The 18,607-nt window shown below is 36.4% G+C and overlaps 2 protein-coding genes across 3 annotated transcripts; one reads left to right on the forward strand and one right to left on the reverse strand.

Annotated features, from left to right (window-relative positions):
- The first annotated feature begins 2,311 nt into the window (after positions 1-2,311).
- On the forward strand, positions 2,312-6,587 carry LOC132061939 (translocase of chloroplast 159, chloroplastic). Its single transcript, XM_059454613.1, has one exon. The coding sequence runs from the start codon at positions 2,655-2,657 to the stop codon at positions 6,585-6,587; it is 3,933 nt and encodes a 1,310-aa protein (XP_059310596.1). The 5' UTR covers positions 2,312-2,654.
- Positions 6,588-11,814: 5,227 nt separating this feature from the next.
- Positions 11,815-17,852, reverse strand: LOC132063440 (F-box/kelch-repeat protein At3g06240-like). Of its 2 annotated transcripts, none has more exons than XM_059455976.1 (4): positions 17,627-17,852; positions 17,471-17,535; positions 14,564-17,367; positions 11,815-12,143 (listed from the first exon to the last, which is right to left on the reverse strand). In XM_059455976.1, exon 3 carries the CDS (start codon positions 15,719-15,721, stop codon positions 14,600-14,602), a length of 1,122 nt encoding a protein of 373 aa, XP_059311959.1. In that variant the 5' UTR covers positions 15,722-17,367; positions 17,471-17,535; positions 17,627-17,852; the 3' UTR covers positions 11,815-12,143; positions 14,564-14,599. The 2 variants fall into 2 exon arrangements, with proteins under 2 accessions (XP_059311959.1, XP_059311957.1); XM_059455974.1 differs by having other exon boundaries at positions 11,815-12,208.
- Between the last annotated feature and the right edge of the window lie 755 nt (positions 17,853-18,607).

The following is an 18,607-nucleotide window of genomic DNA, read 5'->3' on the forward strand; positions in this document are numbered from 1 at the left end:
CCACAAAATTTGTAGTTTCCAACACTTTATAATTTATGTCAAAGCAAATCCGAAGTCGAGCGACGACGGCGCAAGGAGAGACTATCTTCTCAACTCTTTAAGAGCTAGAAGAAGTGTTTTTATTTATAAGTACAATAATCTTCTTTTCTCGATCCAATGAGGAGTTCATTTGTAAAAAGTAACATTGTTCAAATTTTATTGAGTGAATCCCACTTTACTCCCCTAACATTTAAGGGTTAGGAAACGATACCCCCCTCACATATTGAATGGGAACGATAACCCCTCTATCCAATATTTTTCGATGAGAATCTTTTGTTTTTAATAAAGATCTTTTTTTCTTTTTCTTTGTAGAATTAAATACAATATATAACTCTTATTTGTCTCATTCACCTATTCCTCTGAAAATAATATATAACAACTACTTGTAAAAATCAAGCTATGTTTCATTCGTATTTTTTTTTTTGGGGGGGGGGGGGGGGGACTAGATTGCCAAGATCTTAATTATTATACAAGCTAAATACAGTCTAGTATTAGTACCCACGCGAGCGGATGATATTAAAAGACACTAATCTATGTTAAATTGTGATGTCGCTTGTTTGAGTACATTGTATCATAACAAAAAATCAAGTATCATCTAATTTTCGATATAATATACTCAAATTAATGATATTTCTATGAAATTAAAGGAAACAAATTAAATCTTTTTAAATATTATTTGATTTAATCTTTAGATTTAATTCATAATGAATATGTATACTTATACATACATACACGCATATATATATATATATATATACACACACACACATTTCTCTAACCCGTTTCTCATTCAGTTTTTCTTCTTTGTGATATTTTAATTATTTTCTTTTTCATTTAGTATCTTGCGTTTAATCAAAATAATATCATATATGATTTTAGTCGTGATTTTGAATTCGTCCAAAATATAAATAGAAACTTTCACTTGTTACCTGTCGTAAGATATATTGATAAATTTAATAATTACTACTTAGTACTATTTTACATAAGCAATTGAATTATCTTCTCTTTTGTTTCCAATATATATATATATATAGACGAAAGATCCAAAACTTGGACATACAGAGAAAAATATAGGTAAGATTTAACAAAGATTAAATCTCGTTTCAATGGCTAGTTTAGATTAAATCTCGTTTCAATGGCTAGTTTAGCGACTTTTTATTATTTTTTTAAAATTAATTACTTATTCTCACCGGAAAATATTGGATAGGGGGTTATCGTTCCCATTCGATATGTGAGGGGGGTATCGTTTCCCAACCCTTAAATGTTAGGGGAGTAAAGTGGGATTCACTCAATTTTATTTCCATCAATTTTTCAGTTCACACTGCACCTCATTATTAAAACCCAACAGTTTTGTTCTTGGCGGATTCTTACATGACCTTGAATAAATTCAACTATATCCTATAACTTCTATAAAATTCTTAATTTCCCTATTACTTGGATTTCTTTCTTGGTGCAATTGCCTTATTCTTAAGTGTGGTAACTTCACAAGTCAGGTCCCTTAGTTATTCTTTCTGCAACTTTTTGCTTTAACAGCTAGCAAATAAATGGCAGAAAAGCTAGAAATTCTCCGGTAGTACCTTACATGTGCAACACATTTGTCACTCCACAGTCATTGATGGTTTGTCACGGCATTAAAAAAACTAGTATAATCCATTTACAAAATTTTCAGGAATTTGACATTTGAATCAATGCCATTATATGATGCCTTTCCTTTTAGTTGGGCAATACTTACTTGTACCGAATGTTTACATCAAATCAATACAATTTACCGTAGTTAAGTGGTCTAATGAATTGAATATATACATTAATTAATCATAATTAAGTGATAGTTATGTACGTTTATACACATGGCATGCATTTATTGGTTTGGTATAAACATCCGATACGGTTAAGTTTTTACCTAGTTGGTAATACTTTTATCTGGTTTCATTTATATCCAAATCAGGACGTCAAAGCTTATCACAATTTCACAGCTAGCCATTGGTAAATCGTCCATCAGTAATAATAATAATTACAAAAATTAATTATGATGACATACTTCTTGTGGAGAAAAGCAAAGAAAGTTATTATAGATCTATTACATTTTCACCATTCTACGTGACAAATGTATAATAATGAAAGTTTTTAGGAAAAGACACGTTACAACTTACAAGTAAGGCAATTTGAAGTACAGGAAAAACATTGCAATCCACGTTTTGGGAGGAAACATAAAAGGGAAAAGAAGAGTCACGTGACCCACAGGTGTATGATTATTTTATACACAGAGTCATGCAAAAAAAGGAACACAAAGAGAAGGTTTCAAATGAGCCGAAAAGACCTCCAAGAAAATTACACCCCCTCACCTTATCTTGTGCACTGCACCATTTTTTATGTTTAGTTATGTGTAAGCTTCTCTATCCACCATACCAACTAAATTACCCAACCAATCATGAGCTCATACACCAACAACAAACACAAAACACCAATCTTGGAAAAACCCTAACCTAACCCCTTTTTCACTATCTTTTCTAAAGCCCCAAGACTTTTGCTTTTCCAAATTTTCTTGGTACCCTTTTTTCTGTTTTTGTGTTCTTGTGTGTGTTTTTATACTGACTAAAGAAATATTGTTTGTCAGCATGGACTCAAAGATTTATGGTGTTCCACTTTCCACAACACAAGGGAGCCCATCTCCCCCACCTGCAAAGGTCCCTCTTTTCACCACCTCAACAACAGGTATTAGAGCTCCTCTTACTATTGATGATTCTGACTTTGAACAAAAGAATAGTTCAACTAGCAGTTATTATGGTAGTGACACTGGTTTTGACTCTGAAGGTTTTGTTAGTGGTGAAGATGACTTTGACACTGCTTCTGAAAGGCTATTTGTGTCTGACCAAGATGACCAAAATCTTGAAAAAACTAATTTTGTTAACCAATTTGTTGTTTCTAGACCATTTGTTAAAGCCCCAGATGAAGAAATTGTTAGTAGTGTTGGGGATGATGATGACTCTAGGTCTTCTTTAACTGACCCTTATGCAGAAACACATGATAATATTGATGAATATAGCGATAGGCCTTTTGTTGTAGCAGATAGGGAGATTGTTGGAGGACATGATAGTAATGACGAGTATAGCGATAAAGATATTTCTCTTGCCGGAAATAGAGTTGTTGATAGTGCTATTCCTTTGATCCCAATTCGAGCACAGTTGTCCTGGGACAGTGAAGATGATGATTACTTGAGCACTGGTGTTTTAGAAGACAATGATGTTGTAGGTGCCGTTAGGATTCCAAATGCTGTGGTGTTGGAGAGGTTAGATAGTGCTCCGAAAGTTAGAATCTCTGTTGTTTCGGATAGTGAGGAGGATGGAAGAGAGTCTGTGAATTTCGACAGTAAAGCAGAGGATAAAGCTGAAATTGACACTGTTCAGAATTTCATAATGGAGGGAGGTGAGGCTAGTGTTACTTTTGAAGGAGGAAAAGTTGTGTATCAGGTTGCAAGTGAAGAATCTATTTTGTTGGGACAAGAGTTAGACAATGATGAAAAGCTTTTAGCAGAAGCAAGTCAAATTCTTGATACTAGTGCAGAGGCAAAAAGTGCAGATTCGTTTCCTGATTTGAGGCTTTCTGATACTACTTACAGCATCCCAAGGGAAGAAAATGGAGTATCAAGTTTTGGAGCTGATGAATTGAACTCTGGAAACAGCGACAGTCAGGAATTAGAAAGTAAGGAGGACGAGATTTATCACGGAAGTGATCGTCAGGATATTGCCACTGGAACTGAAACTCAATCCGATCATGAACCCATCAAGGATAGTGAAGTAGAGAGCTTGGAGTGCACTGAAATTTCAGTACCACCAACAGCTGAAGAACAAGTATATTCTAGTGCAAGCTCTTCATCAGATGTAACTTGGTCCTCCACGGTTGAAGATGATCTTCCTAAGTTATCAGATAAAGCACAACACACAGAGGCTTGTTTAAATCCAGACATAGAAATCAACTGCAAAGACATTGATCCAGTCAAATTGTTCAATAATGAAGAAGACAATGATGAAAGTTTGACCTTTGATGGATCAGATGGTATGAAACTTATCATTGATCAGTTGGACCAACAAATAGCCACTGCTGACTATGATGGAGAGGTGTCTCAGGGTCATTTACCAAAGGTTGATGGCGAGATTGTGACGGACTCAGATGAAGAAAGTGAAGAGAATGAGCTGTTTGATGCAGAAGCACTGGCTGCGCTGCTGAGGGCTGCCGCCGGTGTTGGACCTGAAGGTAGAAATGCTACAAATCCATCGGCTGATGGTATGCGGGTTTTTCCTCTGGAGCTTTCTAGTAGCTGGGGATCCACATTTCACTCATCCAGACCTGCTCAGCCAACCAATGCAGATAGTTTCTCCCTATCTGATAATAAGAGTGAAGGTATAATTTTGAGTGAAGAAGAAAAGAAGAAGCTTGAGAAATTACAACAGTTACGAGTAAAATTTTTGCGGCTCATCCACAGGCTAAACCGGTCTCCTGAAGATTCCATAGCTGCACAGGTCTTATACCGGTTAATTCGCGCTGCAGGGAAGTCAGCCTCTCAAGCATCGAGCCTCGATTCTTCCCAAAATGTAGCTATGAAGTTAGAAGCAGAGGATACAGAAAGTTTGAATTTTTCTCTGAATATCCTGGTTATTGGTAAAACAGGAGTTGGTAAGAGTGCAACAATAAACTCTATCCTTGGCGAAGCCAGATCAGTGGTAGATGCATTTGTGCCCGCAACTGCCGATGTGAAGGAGATAATTGGACAACTGGATGGAGTTACATTGAACATCTTGGATACTCCTGGTCTCAGATCTTCCCTGCCGGAGCAATCCATTAACCGGAGAACTTTGCTGTCCATAAAGAAATATATGAAGAAATACAGTCCTGATGTAATCCTCTATGTCGACCGCATTGACACACAGTCTAGAGATCTTGGTGATGTACCATTATTGAAGTCCATCAGTAGTTATCTTGGTCCATCAATATGGCGTAACGCCATAGTTACCCTGACACATGCTGCCTCAAGTCCTCCAGATGGACCCTCTGGGTATCCTGTAAGCTATGAAATGTTTGTTGCTCAGGGCTCCCGTATCATTCAACAGTTAATTGACCACTCCATTGGTGATCAGCATGCGATGAATGCTGGGTTGATGAGTCGTCCATTTTCTCTTGTTGAAAACCACCCAGTTGGTCCAAAGAATGCCAAAGGAGAAATAGTGCTCCCAAATGGAGAAAATTGGAGATCACAGTTACTGCTTTTGTGTTACTCGATAAAGATTTTGTCGGAAGTAGATTCCATCATGAAAGATCAGGACCTTCTTGACCACAGAAAGCTTTTTGGCTTCCCCATGCGTTCACTTCCTTTACCATATTTTTTATCTTCACTATTACAATCGAATGTTCATCCTAAAGTCGAGGATATGGCCTCAGACATTGAGCTGGCATATTCATCTGATTCCGACCAAGAAGTTGAAGAAGAATATGACGACCTTCCACCTTTCAGACCTTTGAGGAAATATCAAATTGCAAAGCTAAGCAAGGAGCAAAAGAGAGCATATTTTGACGAGTATGATTACCGTGTGAAGCTGCTTCAGAAAAAACAATGGAGGGAGGAGTTAAAAAGGCTTAGGGACACGAAGAAGAAAGGCGAGGCAGAGATAGGTGATTACATGGAAGAAGGTGCTGACCAGGAAACAGGGAGAGTAGCAATCCCTTTACCTGACATGGTGCTCCCAAATTCTTTTGATGGGGACAATCCCAGTTATAGATACCGGTCTTTAGAACCTTCGTCTCAACTTCTTGCAAGGCCTGTTATGGACTCCCAGGGCTGGGACCACGATTGTGGATATGATGGTGTGAGCATTGAGGATCACCTCGCCATTGCAGGTCAGTTTCCTGCAGTAGTAGCTCTTCAGCTCACCAAGGACAAGAAAGAGTTCAGCATCCACTTGGATTCATCTGTTTCAGCAAAGACGGGGGAGAGAGGATCAACTATGGTAGGGTTCGACATTCAAACCGTAGGAAGGCAACTTGCCTACATTTTGAAAGGAGAAGCAAAAGTGAAAAATCTGAAAACGAATAAAACATCTGCGGGGGTATCCATTACTTTCTTGGGCAACAATTTAGTGACGGGATTGAAATTGGAGGACCAATTAGCCATTGGTAAACAGTTAGTTGTGGTGGGAAGTACTGGCACCATCAGGTCTCAGGGTAATGCAGCATATGGAGCCAACTTGGAGTTGCGTCTGAGAGAGAAAGATTACCCTGTTGGCCAGGACCAAAGTTCACTCGGCCTTTCTTTGATGAAATGGAGAAATGACGTCATATGGGGATGCAATCTGCAATCTCAGTTCTCTGTGGGAAGGAATTCCAAGATTGCTGTTAGGGCCGGATTAAATAGCAAGAAAAGCGGACAAATCACAGTTAAGACAAGCACCTCAGATCAACTACAGATTGCTATTTTAGGACTTCTGCCAATTGCTAGAGCGATAATGATGGCCCTTTTTCCACAGAAAAATGATGGCCCTTTTTCCACAGAAAAGTGAGAAGAACTTACTATAGTTGTTGTTTCTTAGACAAGTGCCAGTTGCGCCTCCATTTTTTGTGTTTTTAGTGGTAGTTTTCTTGTATTTGTCCATTCAATCTCTCAAGTTTTCAATAGAAATACTTCCTTTCAGATCATGAGTTGTACTATACTTGCGGTACCAGTCATCAAATGTTGTGGGATTTTGTGTTCAGATCTTGAGTTGTTGCATGGGACCTTTGCTACGTTAGGACGAGGGGTATATCCGTATATGTGATCCAGAGGCTAAAGGCGAGGGCATATTTCTTCGACAACTTTCAATATGAACAATCTTTCAAAGTACATGAACAAGTTTGACCCTTTTCCGTATGAAGCATAATTCAATGTCTATGGGAATGAGAAAAGACTATTAAACTGCTGCATATACACAACATTAATATAAAAATTACTCCAAGGAATAGCTTGAACTAAGAGGATGTGAAGTAATATGTGCCAGTGCACACTTCCAAATGCTTCGGTTATTCCATCAACCTTCAGGTTCAGGTACCTCAAATCTATCTTCATTGAGATTACATGCACTTTAGCTTCTCCCCCATCAGGGGGGAGGGGGTTCGACGTAAAACTTATTACCTTGACTCAGAAGCAGGGTTTGTGCACAAATAACCATTTTTGACATCACTATTTAAGGAACAATTGCTTTTTCAAGTAATTTACATTTTAGCCACTTCATACTTCAACCTAGCGGTACTGAGGCTGGCCTTCATCAAAGCCTCTAAAGTTGGCAATTCAACTTTAGACCAAAAGTCTGAAGTTGGCCTCAACTTTAGTCCCGTGGTCTGAACATAAGTTGCTATATTCTAAATACTCATTACAAAGTGACTGTGCCTTGAACGGCGCTATGTAAATAGGCTACCTCATGAAATTTCTATCTCAGAAACCACGCACATAATTAAGCGCATATTTTTTGTTATATCCCGTATTTTGTGCGTTGGAATATTTTAAATTGGTTGCGACAAGTTATGGACAAGACTTTTAATTTCCGGTTTTGTTGATTTTGTTTTAATGCACAAGTTGCGTATTCATCTTTTCATTGGCATGGAGTGTTAAGGGTAAATTTGGAATAAGAAAAATTTGGGGTTAAAAGTGAATTATGGAAAGTTGAGCATTTCATGAAAATTAAGGGCTAGAAGTGAAATTTTGGAAACTTAATATTTCATGAAAATGGCCATATGTGGCCATGTGTGGGGTGTGGGCCATGGGCCACTTGGATGCAATTTATATGTGATAAAAGATGACAAACTAAGTCATCTTCATCATTTATCATCTCCTAGAAATTTCAAGAACCTTGGAGAAGAAAAAGAAAAGGGAGGTTCGGCCATGGTGAGGAAAAAATGGTGCCATGGGAATTGATCAAGAAAAATTATTTTCTTCTAGCTTTTCCACTAATCGGAAGGTCCTCTACGACGTGGAGTAGTTGTTGGAGCAATTAAATCATTCGTTGTTGCCTTGAACAATTCTAGTCGTGGGAGAAGATGGATGGAAAAAGGTGAGATTTAATCTTCTTTATGTGTTTTATGGATGATTTGTACATGTTGTGAAATGTAGAAGTGAATGAAGTTCATGAAAATATGGTGTTGTGTTGTGTGGCCGTGTATGTGTGGTGTAGTGTAGAAGTGAAAAACTAATTGTATTTAGCATGTTTGGGTGTTGTTGTAGTATGTGGAAATTCATGAAATCCATGAAATCATGGTGTTGATGTTGTGGCCGAAAGTGGGCTGTTTTATATGGCAAGGAATGAGGCTATTTTTATTTAGTATTTTGGTTGTTGTTGTTGTGGATTCTATGTGAAAATGAAGATTTAATGATCCAAATGAAAGTGGAAATCGTGTGGGCTGTTTTGGAAGCCAATGTAATCTTAATATAGTTTCTTGTATTTATGAGATTAATGTTGTTAAAGTATGGATTGTTAGTATGGTTTATGAATTTGGAAGAAAAGAAATGTGTTGTTGATGTTTTCTTGGACTTGGAAGGTTTCGGGTTGCCTTGTGTATTGGATGGGCTGATTTGAACATTTTGTGGATTGTCCGAAGTGTTCTTGAACCTTGTTTGAATGGTTTGGATTAGTACTTGAGCGTATGAATATTGATGTTGGTTTGATCGTGTGCGGTTGATTTGAATGAAAATAAAATATCGTCGAATTGTATAGAAAAGAGTTACTAATGTTAGAATGCGTTTTGAATTACTTATTGATGTGGTTGGAATGGTTGTTGGTATTGTTGTTGATGATATTGGCCGAGTTGAATTCTCGGGGTTGTTGAATTTATAGGGGAAATGCTGCCCAAATTTCTGTAGATAAAGTGCTAGTTTGGAACCGAATGCCTAAATGTCTATAGCTAATGTTTGATATCCATTGACGTTGTATAGATTTTGGGGAGCCCGAGATTTGAGTTTGGACTAGCTTTGAGAGCGGACGAGGTATATAAAGCCTATCCTTCTTTCCTTTTGGCATGTCCTAGACGCAAGTAAGTTATGATGTGTTATGAGCTTCGGGGGAAATTCTATTCGTAAAATCCGAGCATGGTTACAGTTCCTATTCATCTCATGGTATTGGTATTTTTTTCAAATATAGTCGGACTATGGCCCTTATGTCTTTTGTAAGATTGGATTTCAAAAGTTGCATAAAGAGATTTTGTTCGTAAAAGATTCTGTAACTACGAACGTCCGTAACTTCCATAGACAGAACCGGATGGCTTTGATATGCTCGTAAATGATTCCATAACGTATAATGACTTCAACTTCCATAGGCGGGCCCGGATTGGGTTGACGCTCGTCCGTGGGTCCCGCGACTTTCCTTTGTATAGTGCTGACGACTTTTTGAAAGAACCTAATATGACTATCTTTCCGACCCCCGGGTATGATTATATATTTATCTGTTACGTCTGAAATGAGGATTTTAGACATATGATTTTGATACGTATCTATGGTTCCTAAGCGTTCTATTTGATCTGTTCCCGAGTGACGTTCGGAGGAAACTGGATTTGACTATTGTTTTGGCTTTTAAATGATGGTTCGTTTTGATTAACCTATTAAGTCTTTGAAAATGTTTTAAACTGTATTTGGTTACTCATGATTCTGCTCGTGCATTCTGTTGTTACATTTTTCGCCAAGTCCCGAGCCGGTATGTTATCGTGCGCACTATGCTATATTCTGAAGTATGATGGGATACGAAGTTTGATGTGATATGATAATATGATAAGATGATGATATGATGATTCTGTTTACCGAGTCCCTCACTGGAGGGCCGGGACACGTTATATGTTATATATATGTATTCTGGAATATGATCAGTTGGAATCAGAGCCGGTGGTGGGGCAAACCCAATGGTGGGGCAAACCCAGTGGTGAGGCAAATTTCACACTGGTTTAGGCCAATCCCACATTGGTTTAGGCCAATCCCACATCGGTTAATGGCATCTCATATGATCGGTCATGATGTTATGATGTGTTACGGTATGTATATGATAATCGTTTACTTATGTCACCCAGTCCCATTATGGGCCGGATATGATATATGACATTGATATGCATGATTCGTATTTCAGGAGTAAGCAATTTGGCATTTTGATTATTATATTTGTCTTCTGTACCTCTGATGTACGATTTGTGTTTCAGATGCAAGCCCTTTGGTATTCGGTTATTATGCTCACTTTCGTACTCCTTACTTCGGTTATGATCTCGTTTCGTCGTATGCCATACTTTACATGCTCGCACATATTCCGCATCGACCCCCTTTCTTCGGGGTCGCGTTTTTCATGCCGCGGTATATACGATGAGTAGAAGATGTTCGGCGGGATTGGCGAGCTCCATTTTCTCCCGAGAGTCGCGAGTCGTAGTGTTAGAGTTGTGGTATTTTGGGTCATGTTAGAAACTTTGCAGACAGAGTCGGGTGTATGATATGTCAGTTTGTACGCGGCTATGTGGGCCGATATGTCATTATGCATTATGTTACAGATTTGTGTTGCAAGCGGCTCTATAAACCGATGTATTGTTGTGCATTATATTACAGATTTCATGCGATTGCAGATTTTATTTGATTTGAAAAAGATGAAAAGCATGTTTGTTTTCCGAAAAAATTTCATTATGTACTTATGTCATGATTTAAGGGCCCAGCTTGTTTATGAGTATTGCGAGAGTCAGCGGGTTCGCTCGGCCCTAAGTAAGGGTCGGGTGCCCATCATGCCCTATCGGAAATTGTGTGGTGTGACATTTTTCTATCTCCCTTTTATTTTCCTCAACATTTCGGGCTTGCTTGTAGTTTTGAGTATATACCAATTCCCTTTCTCATCAAATGTTTTTATCTACAGATTTCTCCATCAGTCTTAATTAGATGATCCCTAATTGTTGATAATGGTGACATTTTATCAACGCCTTCCAACATGTGTTTCATTATGCATATGTTAAGCATGGCAATGTCATCACCTGCCCAACTTCCAGTTTTGGGTTGTTCAGATAGGGGTTTGGAAATCTAAGGCAACATAAACCTTGTGTAGGACATAAGAGAGTATCTATTTTCAAAGCCGGAGGAGGAATTTAATTGTTTAAAGCAAAGTTGAAGGACAAAAATAATTTGTACGCTCTAAATTTATGTTTATAATCCTAAATAACCTCTTTAACAGAGATACTCCATTTGTTTCATTTTATATGACTTTTTAGTTTGTTAAAGAAAATGACGTTTATATTTGAAAACACTTTATTTTCAAACTATTCATTTTACTTTTAATTAGATGCTTCGATAGCAATAAAAATGATAATAATGTCATGACATGTTTAAAGCTGCAAGTACTAACGCTACTTTTGATACATGTCAAGAGTTATCTCATAACCATTTTTTTTTTTTTTTTTTTTTTTTGGAATAAGAAGAGTTATCTCAAAACTTTATGTCTATTTAAACATAGTCAGTATATAAATGAAACAGAGATCAGTAGAAAGATTCATGTAGGAGGGGATAGCGAAGATAGAATATTGATATGCCATGAACATCAATGGTTCTTTTTTTTTTTTTTTTTTTCCCTATCAATGCAGATAAAATAAATTAATTTTGTGTTATCTTCCATCATTTAATATACTAGAATGCTAGTCATTGGCATCTAGTACCATTCAAGATTCAAGGTAGCCAATTGCAGATTAATTTTAGTTCGTACAATTGCGCCACCTTTAGTTTACTCAACCCTGTTCTAATGGCAGTAGCCCTCCAGGAAATAAGTGGTGTAACATTTTCCAGCCAGCAACAGAAAAAAGAGAATTGAACACAGTTATTTCTGATAAGCTAAAACATAGCAAACTTAGAAATTCTGGTACTGCAATACAAAGGACAATGCTGCTGCTTTCAGATCATCTACTCATCTAATGTGCAGAAATTCAACTGATATTTACAAACTAAATCTCAACTATGAGGGTCTGCTCAAAAGGGAACTTTTCTCCAGACATTGCGGCAGTACTGCTTTTATGATGGTCTTTCTTCAGATTTAAAATCTTAAAAACTTTATAACATCATAATGAAGGAGTAGAGATTCAGGCCTCTGCACAAACATAACATCCCATTCAATAGAAGCACCGGAACATGTCCACAGAAGCAGATTAATTCCTGTGCAAACATCAAACAGTAAAGTATCAATTTGGCTCTGTGTGGCATGAGAGTTTTTACCAAAATCATCCTTATAGTTCCACTACAACTCTAATTAGATCCTTAAATTTTTGATAAGATAAGGTAATTCCATCAATGAAAAAGTACGAAGAAGGTTCCAAAATTACAACCAGACAAAAACAACATTCCCAGAAACTCAAGCATCTCTAAATACTGGGACAAATTATCAATCAAACTACTCCTACACCAAAAGTACAAGCTTTGTATACATAATACATCTATTCTTAACAAAAGAAATGTGAAGTTCTAACTCTAATTACATCCTTATAATATTTCACTGAATGGAAAATATCCTTTTAAGTTTTCCAAAATTAAACAAAAAGATCCCTCATTTAAATTTTTCATCCATTTTTAAAGGAGATAATTACTTCTCACGTGACATTCCGTTTCTTTTCATCTACTTTTTTGGCGGCGAAATTCTAAAGTAGGGTCCTCTTTCTCTAATGCTCTTTTTCCCCCCTATCTTTTCACATCACTAATCAGTCAAACCTAATTCCTTTTACCTTCGATTTCTGCCGAACATGAGTTTTCAAATTGAGTTTCAATGCCTTTCCTGGATTGGGTTGTACTATTACATTCTGCTCCCCCAGCATGAAGAGTGGTTCAAGTCCCTTTTCATTCTCTGTAATTTATGTGAAAGCAAAGGAGGCTCGGAAATGTAAGAATAAATAGTAACAGTTGGTATTGGTGAGCAAAGGGAATTTACTGGAATTCTTGATAAAAAAAGAGGAAGAGAGAATATAGTGGTATAATCCATAAGATAAAAAAAAAAAAAAAAAAAAAGACAATCAACAAATAGCAAATAGATAAACAACCAAAAGTAAAAACATATTTTTGCATCAAGAGTTTAAATGGGTTTCTTTGTAACCTTGTCATCTTATTAAGATAGAAAATACGCTGAACAGCTAACCAGCAGGTTTTCCACTTCTTGTTTATGGTTACCTTCCTAAGCTATAAGTACTAACCAATATCGATCTAAAGAGTCTTTATAGTCATCGATCTTGATAATTTACAATAAAGGAGGTAGACAACATAATTTCCCCCAGTATCTTAGAGAATCTAGCTAGCAGTTTTACCTTCAGATTGCTTAAAGCGTTATGCACGTCTATAACTGTTCCTTTCTTAAAGCACCCGCATTCCATAATGCTGAATTAAGGCAAGCCACTAACCCGACTTTTCCTTTTCATGTAATACAGTTAACTGTATATTTTCTCCAAGATGGAAGAACTGCCATCACTAAACTCTATGAGGACGAAAGATTACCCTGTTGGCCAGTACCAAAGTTCACTTTGCCTTTATTTATGAAATGGAGCAGTGACATAACAGTATAACACGGGGAAGCAATCTGTAATATCAGTTCTCCATAGGATGGAATTCCAAGATTGCTGTTCGGGACAGATTAAACAGCAAGAAAAGTGTGCAAATCTCAGCTAGACAAACACCTCAGATCAACTACAGATTGCTATTAGAGGACTTATGCCAATTGCTAGACCAATAATGAGGGCCCTCTTTCTAAAGACAAGTGAAAAAGAATTTAAAATAGTTGTTGTATCTTAAGAAAGTGCCAGTTTCACATCTGTTTTGATGTGTTTTTTGTGTCATTTCCTGTCAGTCTCTGAAGTTTTTATTTAGGTACTTCCTTTCAGCTCATGAGTTGTAATATATTTTGCATTACCTGTACTCAAATATTGTGGGATTTTTTGTTCATTTAAATCTTTTTGCAACATGTCGGTGAACTCAGCTTAGTCTCAACATAAATAGTTTGCTAAAATTCTGTACTAAAATGGGTCTTGAACCCATTCTAGTATGAACTACCAAAGATTCTAAAGGACTTATATCTGGATAAACAGCTGCATGACTTGACTCAATTCTTTTTTCTTTTTTGATAAGGTAAGAGTAATTCAATTAATGAACGTACCAAGAAGTGCCTTGACTCAATTCTTTTTTAGACAAATATGTATATGAAGTACTCTATGAATTTGGTATTATGTTGGCATTACAATAAACAGATGTAAAGACATGAAATACTGCTGTTCACACTTTAGGCTACAGGTTCATAGACTATATTTTGTAACGTGATAGCAGCTTGAGAAAAATAAGAAAACCAGCGATACTCCTTTAAAAAAGCAACTTAATCGGCTAAAGGTGCGTCCTTGATAGTACTGTTGAAATAGTCACTTATCGAAATTGCAAGCATAGATTTCCTAGACAAAAGAAAATACAGCGGCTTTTGAATAATCTAAAGGACAAAGACGATAAAGGCGGATAATACAGAGGAACATGTTCCCGTAATACCTGTATACAACATCATCTTGTGCATCAAGAAATACATTAACCCTCAGTTTCGTTGCCAAAGGAAGGAGAGAGAAGACTCTCCCTAAAAGTTCGAACTTCATACATAACAGGAGTTACATCAATCATCAGATCCCTACGCTGCTCTTCTCTCATATTGTAGACAACCAATTCTTCGTCAACATCCAATAAAAGATCATCATCAGTAATGGAACACAATAGTGTACCAAGAGAATCATCCAAATCCGGTTCTGTAATCTTAAATTTGGTCCAAGACTCCTTAACCCCATACTCTATCATCATCCAAAATGTAATTGTGTTTTTGTCTCGGGATATACTGGTGGATATAGAAAGACACCCTCTAATAACCGCAAGATTACACATAAAGCAATTATTACCAAGATCAATGGGTCCTGGTAGCTCCAAGAATTTCTCATCAGTTAAATCAAAAGCAGCAATTACAGTTGAATATTCAGTTTTTCTACAAGCCAACCAATGCAAAACCCCATTAACCAAAACCCCAGAAGCAAGGTCAGTAAGTGAATGATCATAAGGAGTCTCAAGTCTCTTCCAAACACCCTTTCTCACAGAATACATATCCACAAAAGTGTCAGCCTTATATTCACTATGATTCGTATCGTAATAAGAAAGATTAACGACCTTATAATCATCACTAACAACATCATAACCAAAGCCATACATGTTACAGCTACGTCTGTTATTTCTACCTAACAGAGGAAGAGACAAATCAAAGACTGGAACTTTATGGTATTTTAAGGTTGTGGGGTTGATTAAAAATATAATATTTTCCCTATCAACAACCAAGACCAAACCATTACAAGAACCAGCTACAGTAACCCAGTTACCTGAAAGATGCTCAAAATTAAGCTTTCTTGAAATACCATCAATTTCATCATCGATTTCATTTTCATAAAAGGTGACGGTGTGTAGTTGGCTCAACCAAGTGGCAAGAATGAGTTTCTCTTCTTGTTTATGGTCATGAAGGGTGAAATGTGATTTGATGAATTGTGGGTCTGAGAGAAAATTGTTCCACTGCTTTGAAACACACCTACAGCGGCCAATGGACTTAACAGGGAGCAGGTAGAGTATGTCAAATATGATTTCTTCAGGTAAGTTTTTTTTAGCTTTGCTCATCGCCATTGTTGGATTTGGAGGAGAGACTATGTAAACTCCTAAGGTGGTTTTGTTTTAGTACTGGTATTTGATCCACAACTGACTTTAAAGAACATGGGACAAAAAGAGGGTCATGTTTGCCCAATTTTCGCAAAAATTTAGCAGTTGGACTCACATATACGACGTGGTGTTCACCAAAATGGACTAAGATTCAAGGAAAGGCCCAAAATCATGTGTCGCTCGAACAGTTTAGCAAAAACTAAACAAATTTTTATCCCTAGAAAAGTCAATGTATTAAATTTCATGAATCCAAATTTATTTATTTTAAGTAGTGAATTTGCCGCGCTTCGTGGAGTCATAAAAATAAATAAATGAACTTTTAGAAACTTGTTTATAATTTGAATATATTGTGGTAAGTTTTAATGTTTTTCCCTATTAACTCCAACACTTTTTATGTAACTAGTTTCACAAAAAGTATTATGAAAGGAGAAAATGATATTAAGACTATAACGATATATACATAATAACTTTACATATACAACCATTTGTTAACACAACTTTTTTTTTGGTGAAAGTAACAATTATTAACAATGAAAACATATATAATAGAACTTTTTTGTTGATTTTAGTCATAAGTTATAGAAGTTTTTTTCCTTCTGTGAATTAATTAATCTTTAAATCGCCATGAAAATTTCCATATCCACCATGTTTAATTATACTTCTTCAGTCAAGCATCATCAATAATTTTATTCAACAAAAACAAAATCATTCATTTACTTCTCCATTACTAAAAGAAAAAAGAAAATTATACTCACTTTAATCAATCTTTACATGTGAATAGTGGTGGGTAAAAATTTATCCACACCGGGTATTTACATCAAATCAATGAATGCATGTCATGTGTGTGAATATACAGTAACATTACATGAATTTGCATAAACACCCGGTGTGGATAAGTATTTATTGATACGGTGGTAAATGAGCGAGTTGGGTCAGTTAAAATACGGGGTTGACCCATTTTATCCAATTTATATGGCTACAAGAGTGGGAGCTCTATTAATTGTAGTGTGTTAGGTTATATTACTTGTAGCAGCTAAAGGTAGAATGTTCTTATGGCTTTTGTTTGCTGTTTCTCCTAAAGTCTCATTAGCAATAGACAATGGAACCTAGTTGCCAAAAAAAAAAAAAGCACTTCAACTTGCATCAAAATATCCACTCGGTTTACATGATCACTGAAGCAAAATGAGATTCGATAACAAACTATCTAATAATGTTGCAGATGGAGTCATAAATAAGATAACATAATTAAAAGATATCATTTCCTCTTTTTGGGTTTTACAGAAGTTTATAAATCCCTGAAAGATAATTGACATATCAATATTAACAATTTGATAGGAATATGCCTACTCCTAGCAATTGTTATACCCAAGGTATTCCAAGACCTTGTAGTATTGCCTTCTCATAGACCTTGTAAGGGAAACACAATTATCATTAGTCTTGTACGAAATCCCAAATATTGTATTTGACATATAAAGGACTCTAAAACGGTTAAATTGATTTCCAGCTCCGTGAAACACATCAACTCTTGGCTCTTTTCTGTTTATGCATTGAAATGTTTAGCAATTCTTATACCCAAAAACACACAACTCCATATGCAGACATCTTTTTCACCACTGTAAATAAAAAAACATGAACCAATTTAGTTACTACTAAATACCCCTGCAGTTTCAAATAGACTGAGTGGGCCAAGGCATTAGATAATCTACACAACTTTACCTATCAATGCGAACCAAGTTAATGAAGCTACAGCTGCAATTTCATCCTTGTCGTACTCTGATTCACTGCAAACAAACAAAATAAGGTAAAATTAACTTATTGGAACACCATTATAACAGAATAAAACAAAGTTATAATATGCATAGAATTATTTACCTTCTTGCTCGCAAAGCCAATCTCTAGTACACAAATTTGCCTCCATATTTGCGGGTAAAACAAAACTTAAACTTGCCAATAAGTCGATGTGGAAAAAGGTTTTAAGAGAGGAGGAAATCACTTGTGAGAGTCAGCCCGCTAGCAAACAGGCCATCAACTTGAGACATATTTTGGTACTTTCGGATAAAATATGGGCTGAAGCCCTAATATAGATATGAATTACATCGCTCAACTTGAGACTCGCAAAGCCCAATCTATGTCTGGCGGTTGCTTGTCATTTATCAGAGATCTAAGACGCAAGAGAATAAATGGGCGAAAGACCCTTCAAGTCTTGCTATTCCCTTTTGTTAGATTAAGCCAGAATATGGCAACAGATAGATTATGGGATTTCTTGCAAGGGTGATCGCCTGTCTCTCTGCTTTGTCCACTTTTTAGCAAACCAACAGCCCTTTAAGAAGAAAGAAAGAGAGGAATAGAGAGCCTACTTCAATTTCTGGAGGAAACGCAACTGAGAAGAAGGAAAAGGGAATTGAAATTGAAATTAAAAAGAAAGGAAATCAAGTGTTTCATGGATAAAATGCAGGCGTTTCAGAAAGCCTATTAATGAGGAAAGAGATTATTAATACTAATAGATGTATTCGGTGAAAATTAAGGGAAACAATGCAAAAATCTAGGAAATTAGATAAATAGGAATCCTGGCCAGGAGCGATACGCTATACATTATGTTACACCGGAAAAAATTTCGTATTACCTAGAGGCAGACGACTTAGTATGGGCTCAAAGCGAGAGTAAAGATATATAAGGATTAGGAATGAAGATTACATATATATGTATAAGAATAACATATAGATGACGATTGGAGGCCATATGGTGTAAGTTGGTTAATACGTTACTTGACAAATAGCCCTCGTAACCGTAAGTTAAGGTGGGGCTCACGTGTCGGATTTTATAAAGGGCATATGACAAGTTATATGAATAGTA

The sequence above is a fragment of the Lycium ferocissimum genome, chromosome 7 (genome assembly GCF_029784015.1).
Source record: "Lycium ferocissimum isolate CSIRO_LF1 chromosome 7, AGI_CSIRO_Lferr_CH_V1, whole genome shotgun sequence".
Lineage (NCBI taxonomy): Eukaryota > Viridiplantae > Streptophyta > Magnoliopsida > Solanales > Solanaceae > Lycium > Lycium ferocissimum.

What these genes read in the sequence shown, in the direction of transcription:
- LOC132061939 (XM_059454613.1), top strand. Translation starts at nt 2,655, where the DNA reads ATGGACTCAAAGATTTATGGTGTTCCACTTTCCACAACACAAGGGAGC.
- LOC132063440 (XM_059455976.1), bottom strand. Translation starts at nt 15,721, where the DNA reads ATGGCGATGAGCAAAGCTAAAAAAAACTTACCTGAAGAAATCATATTT.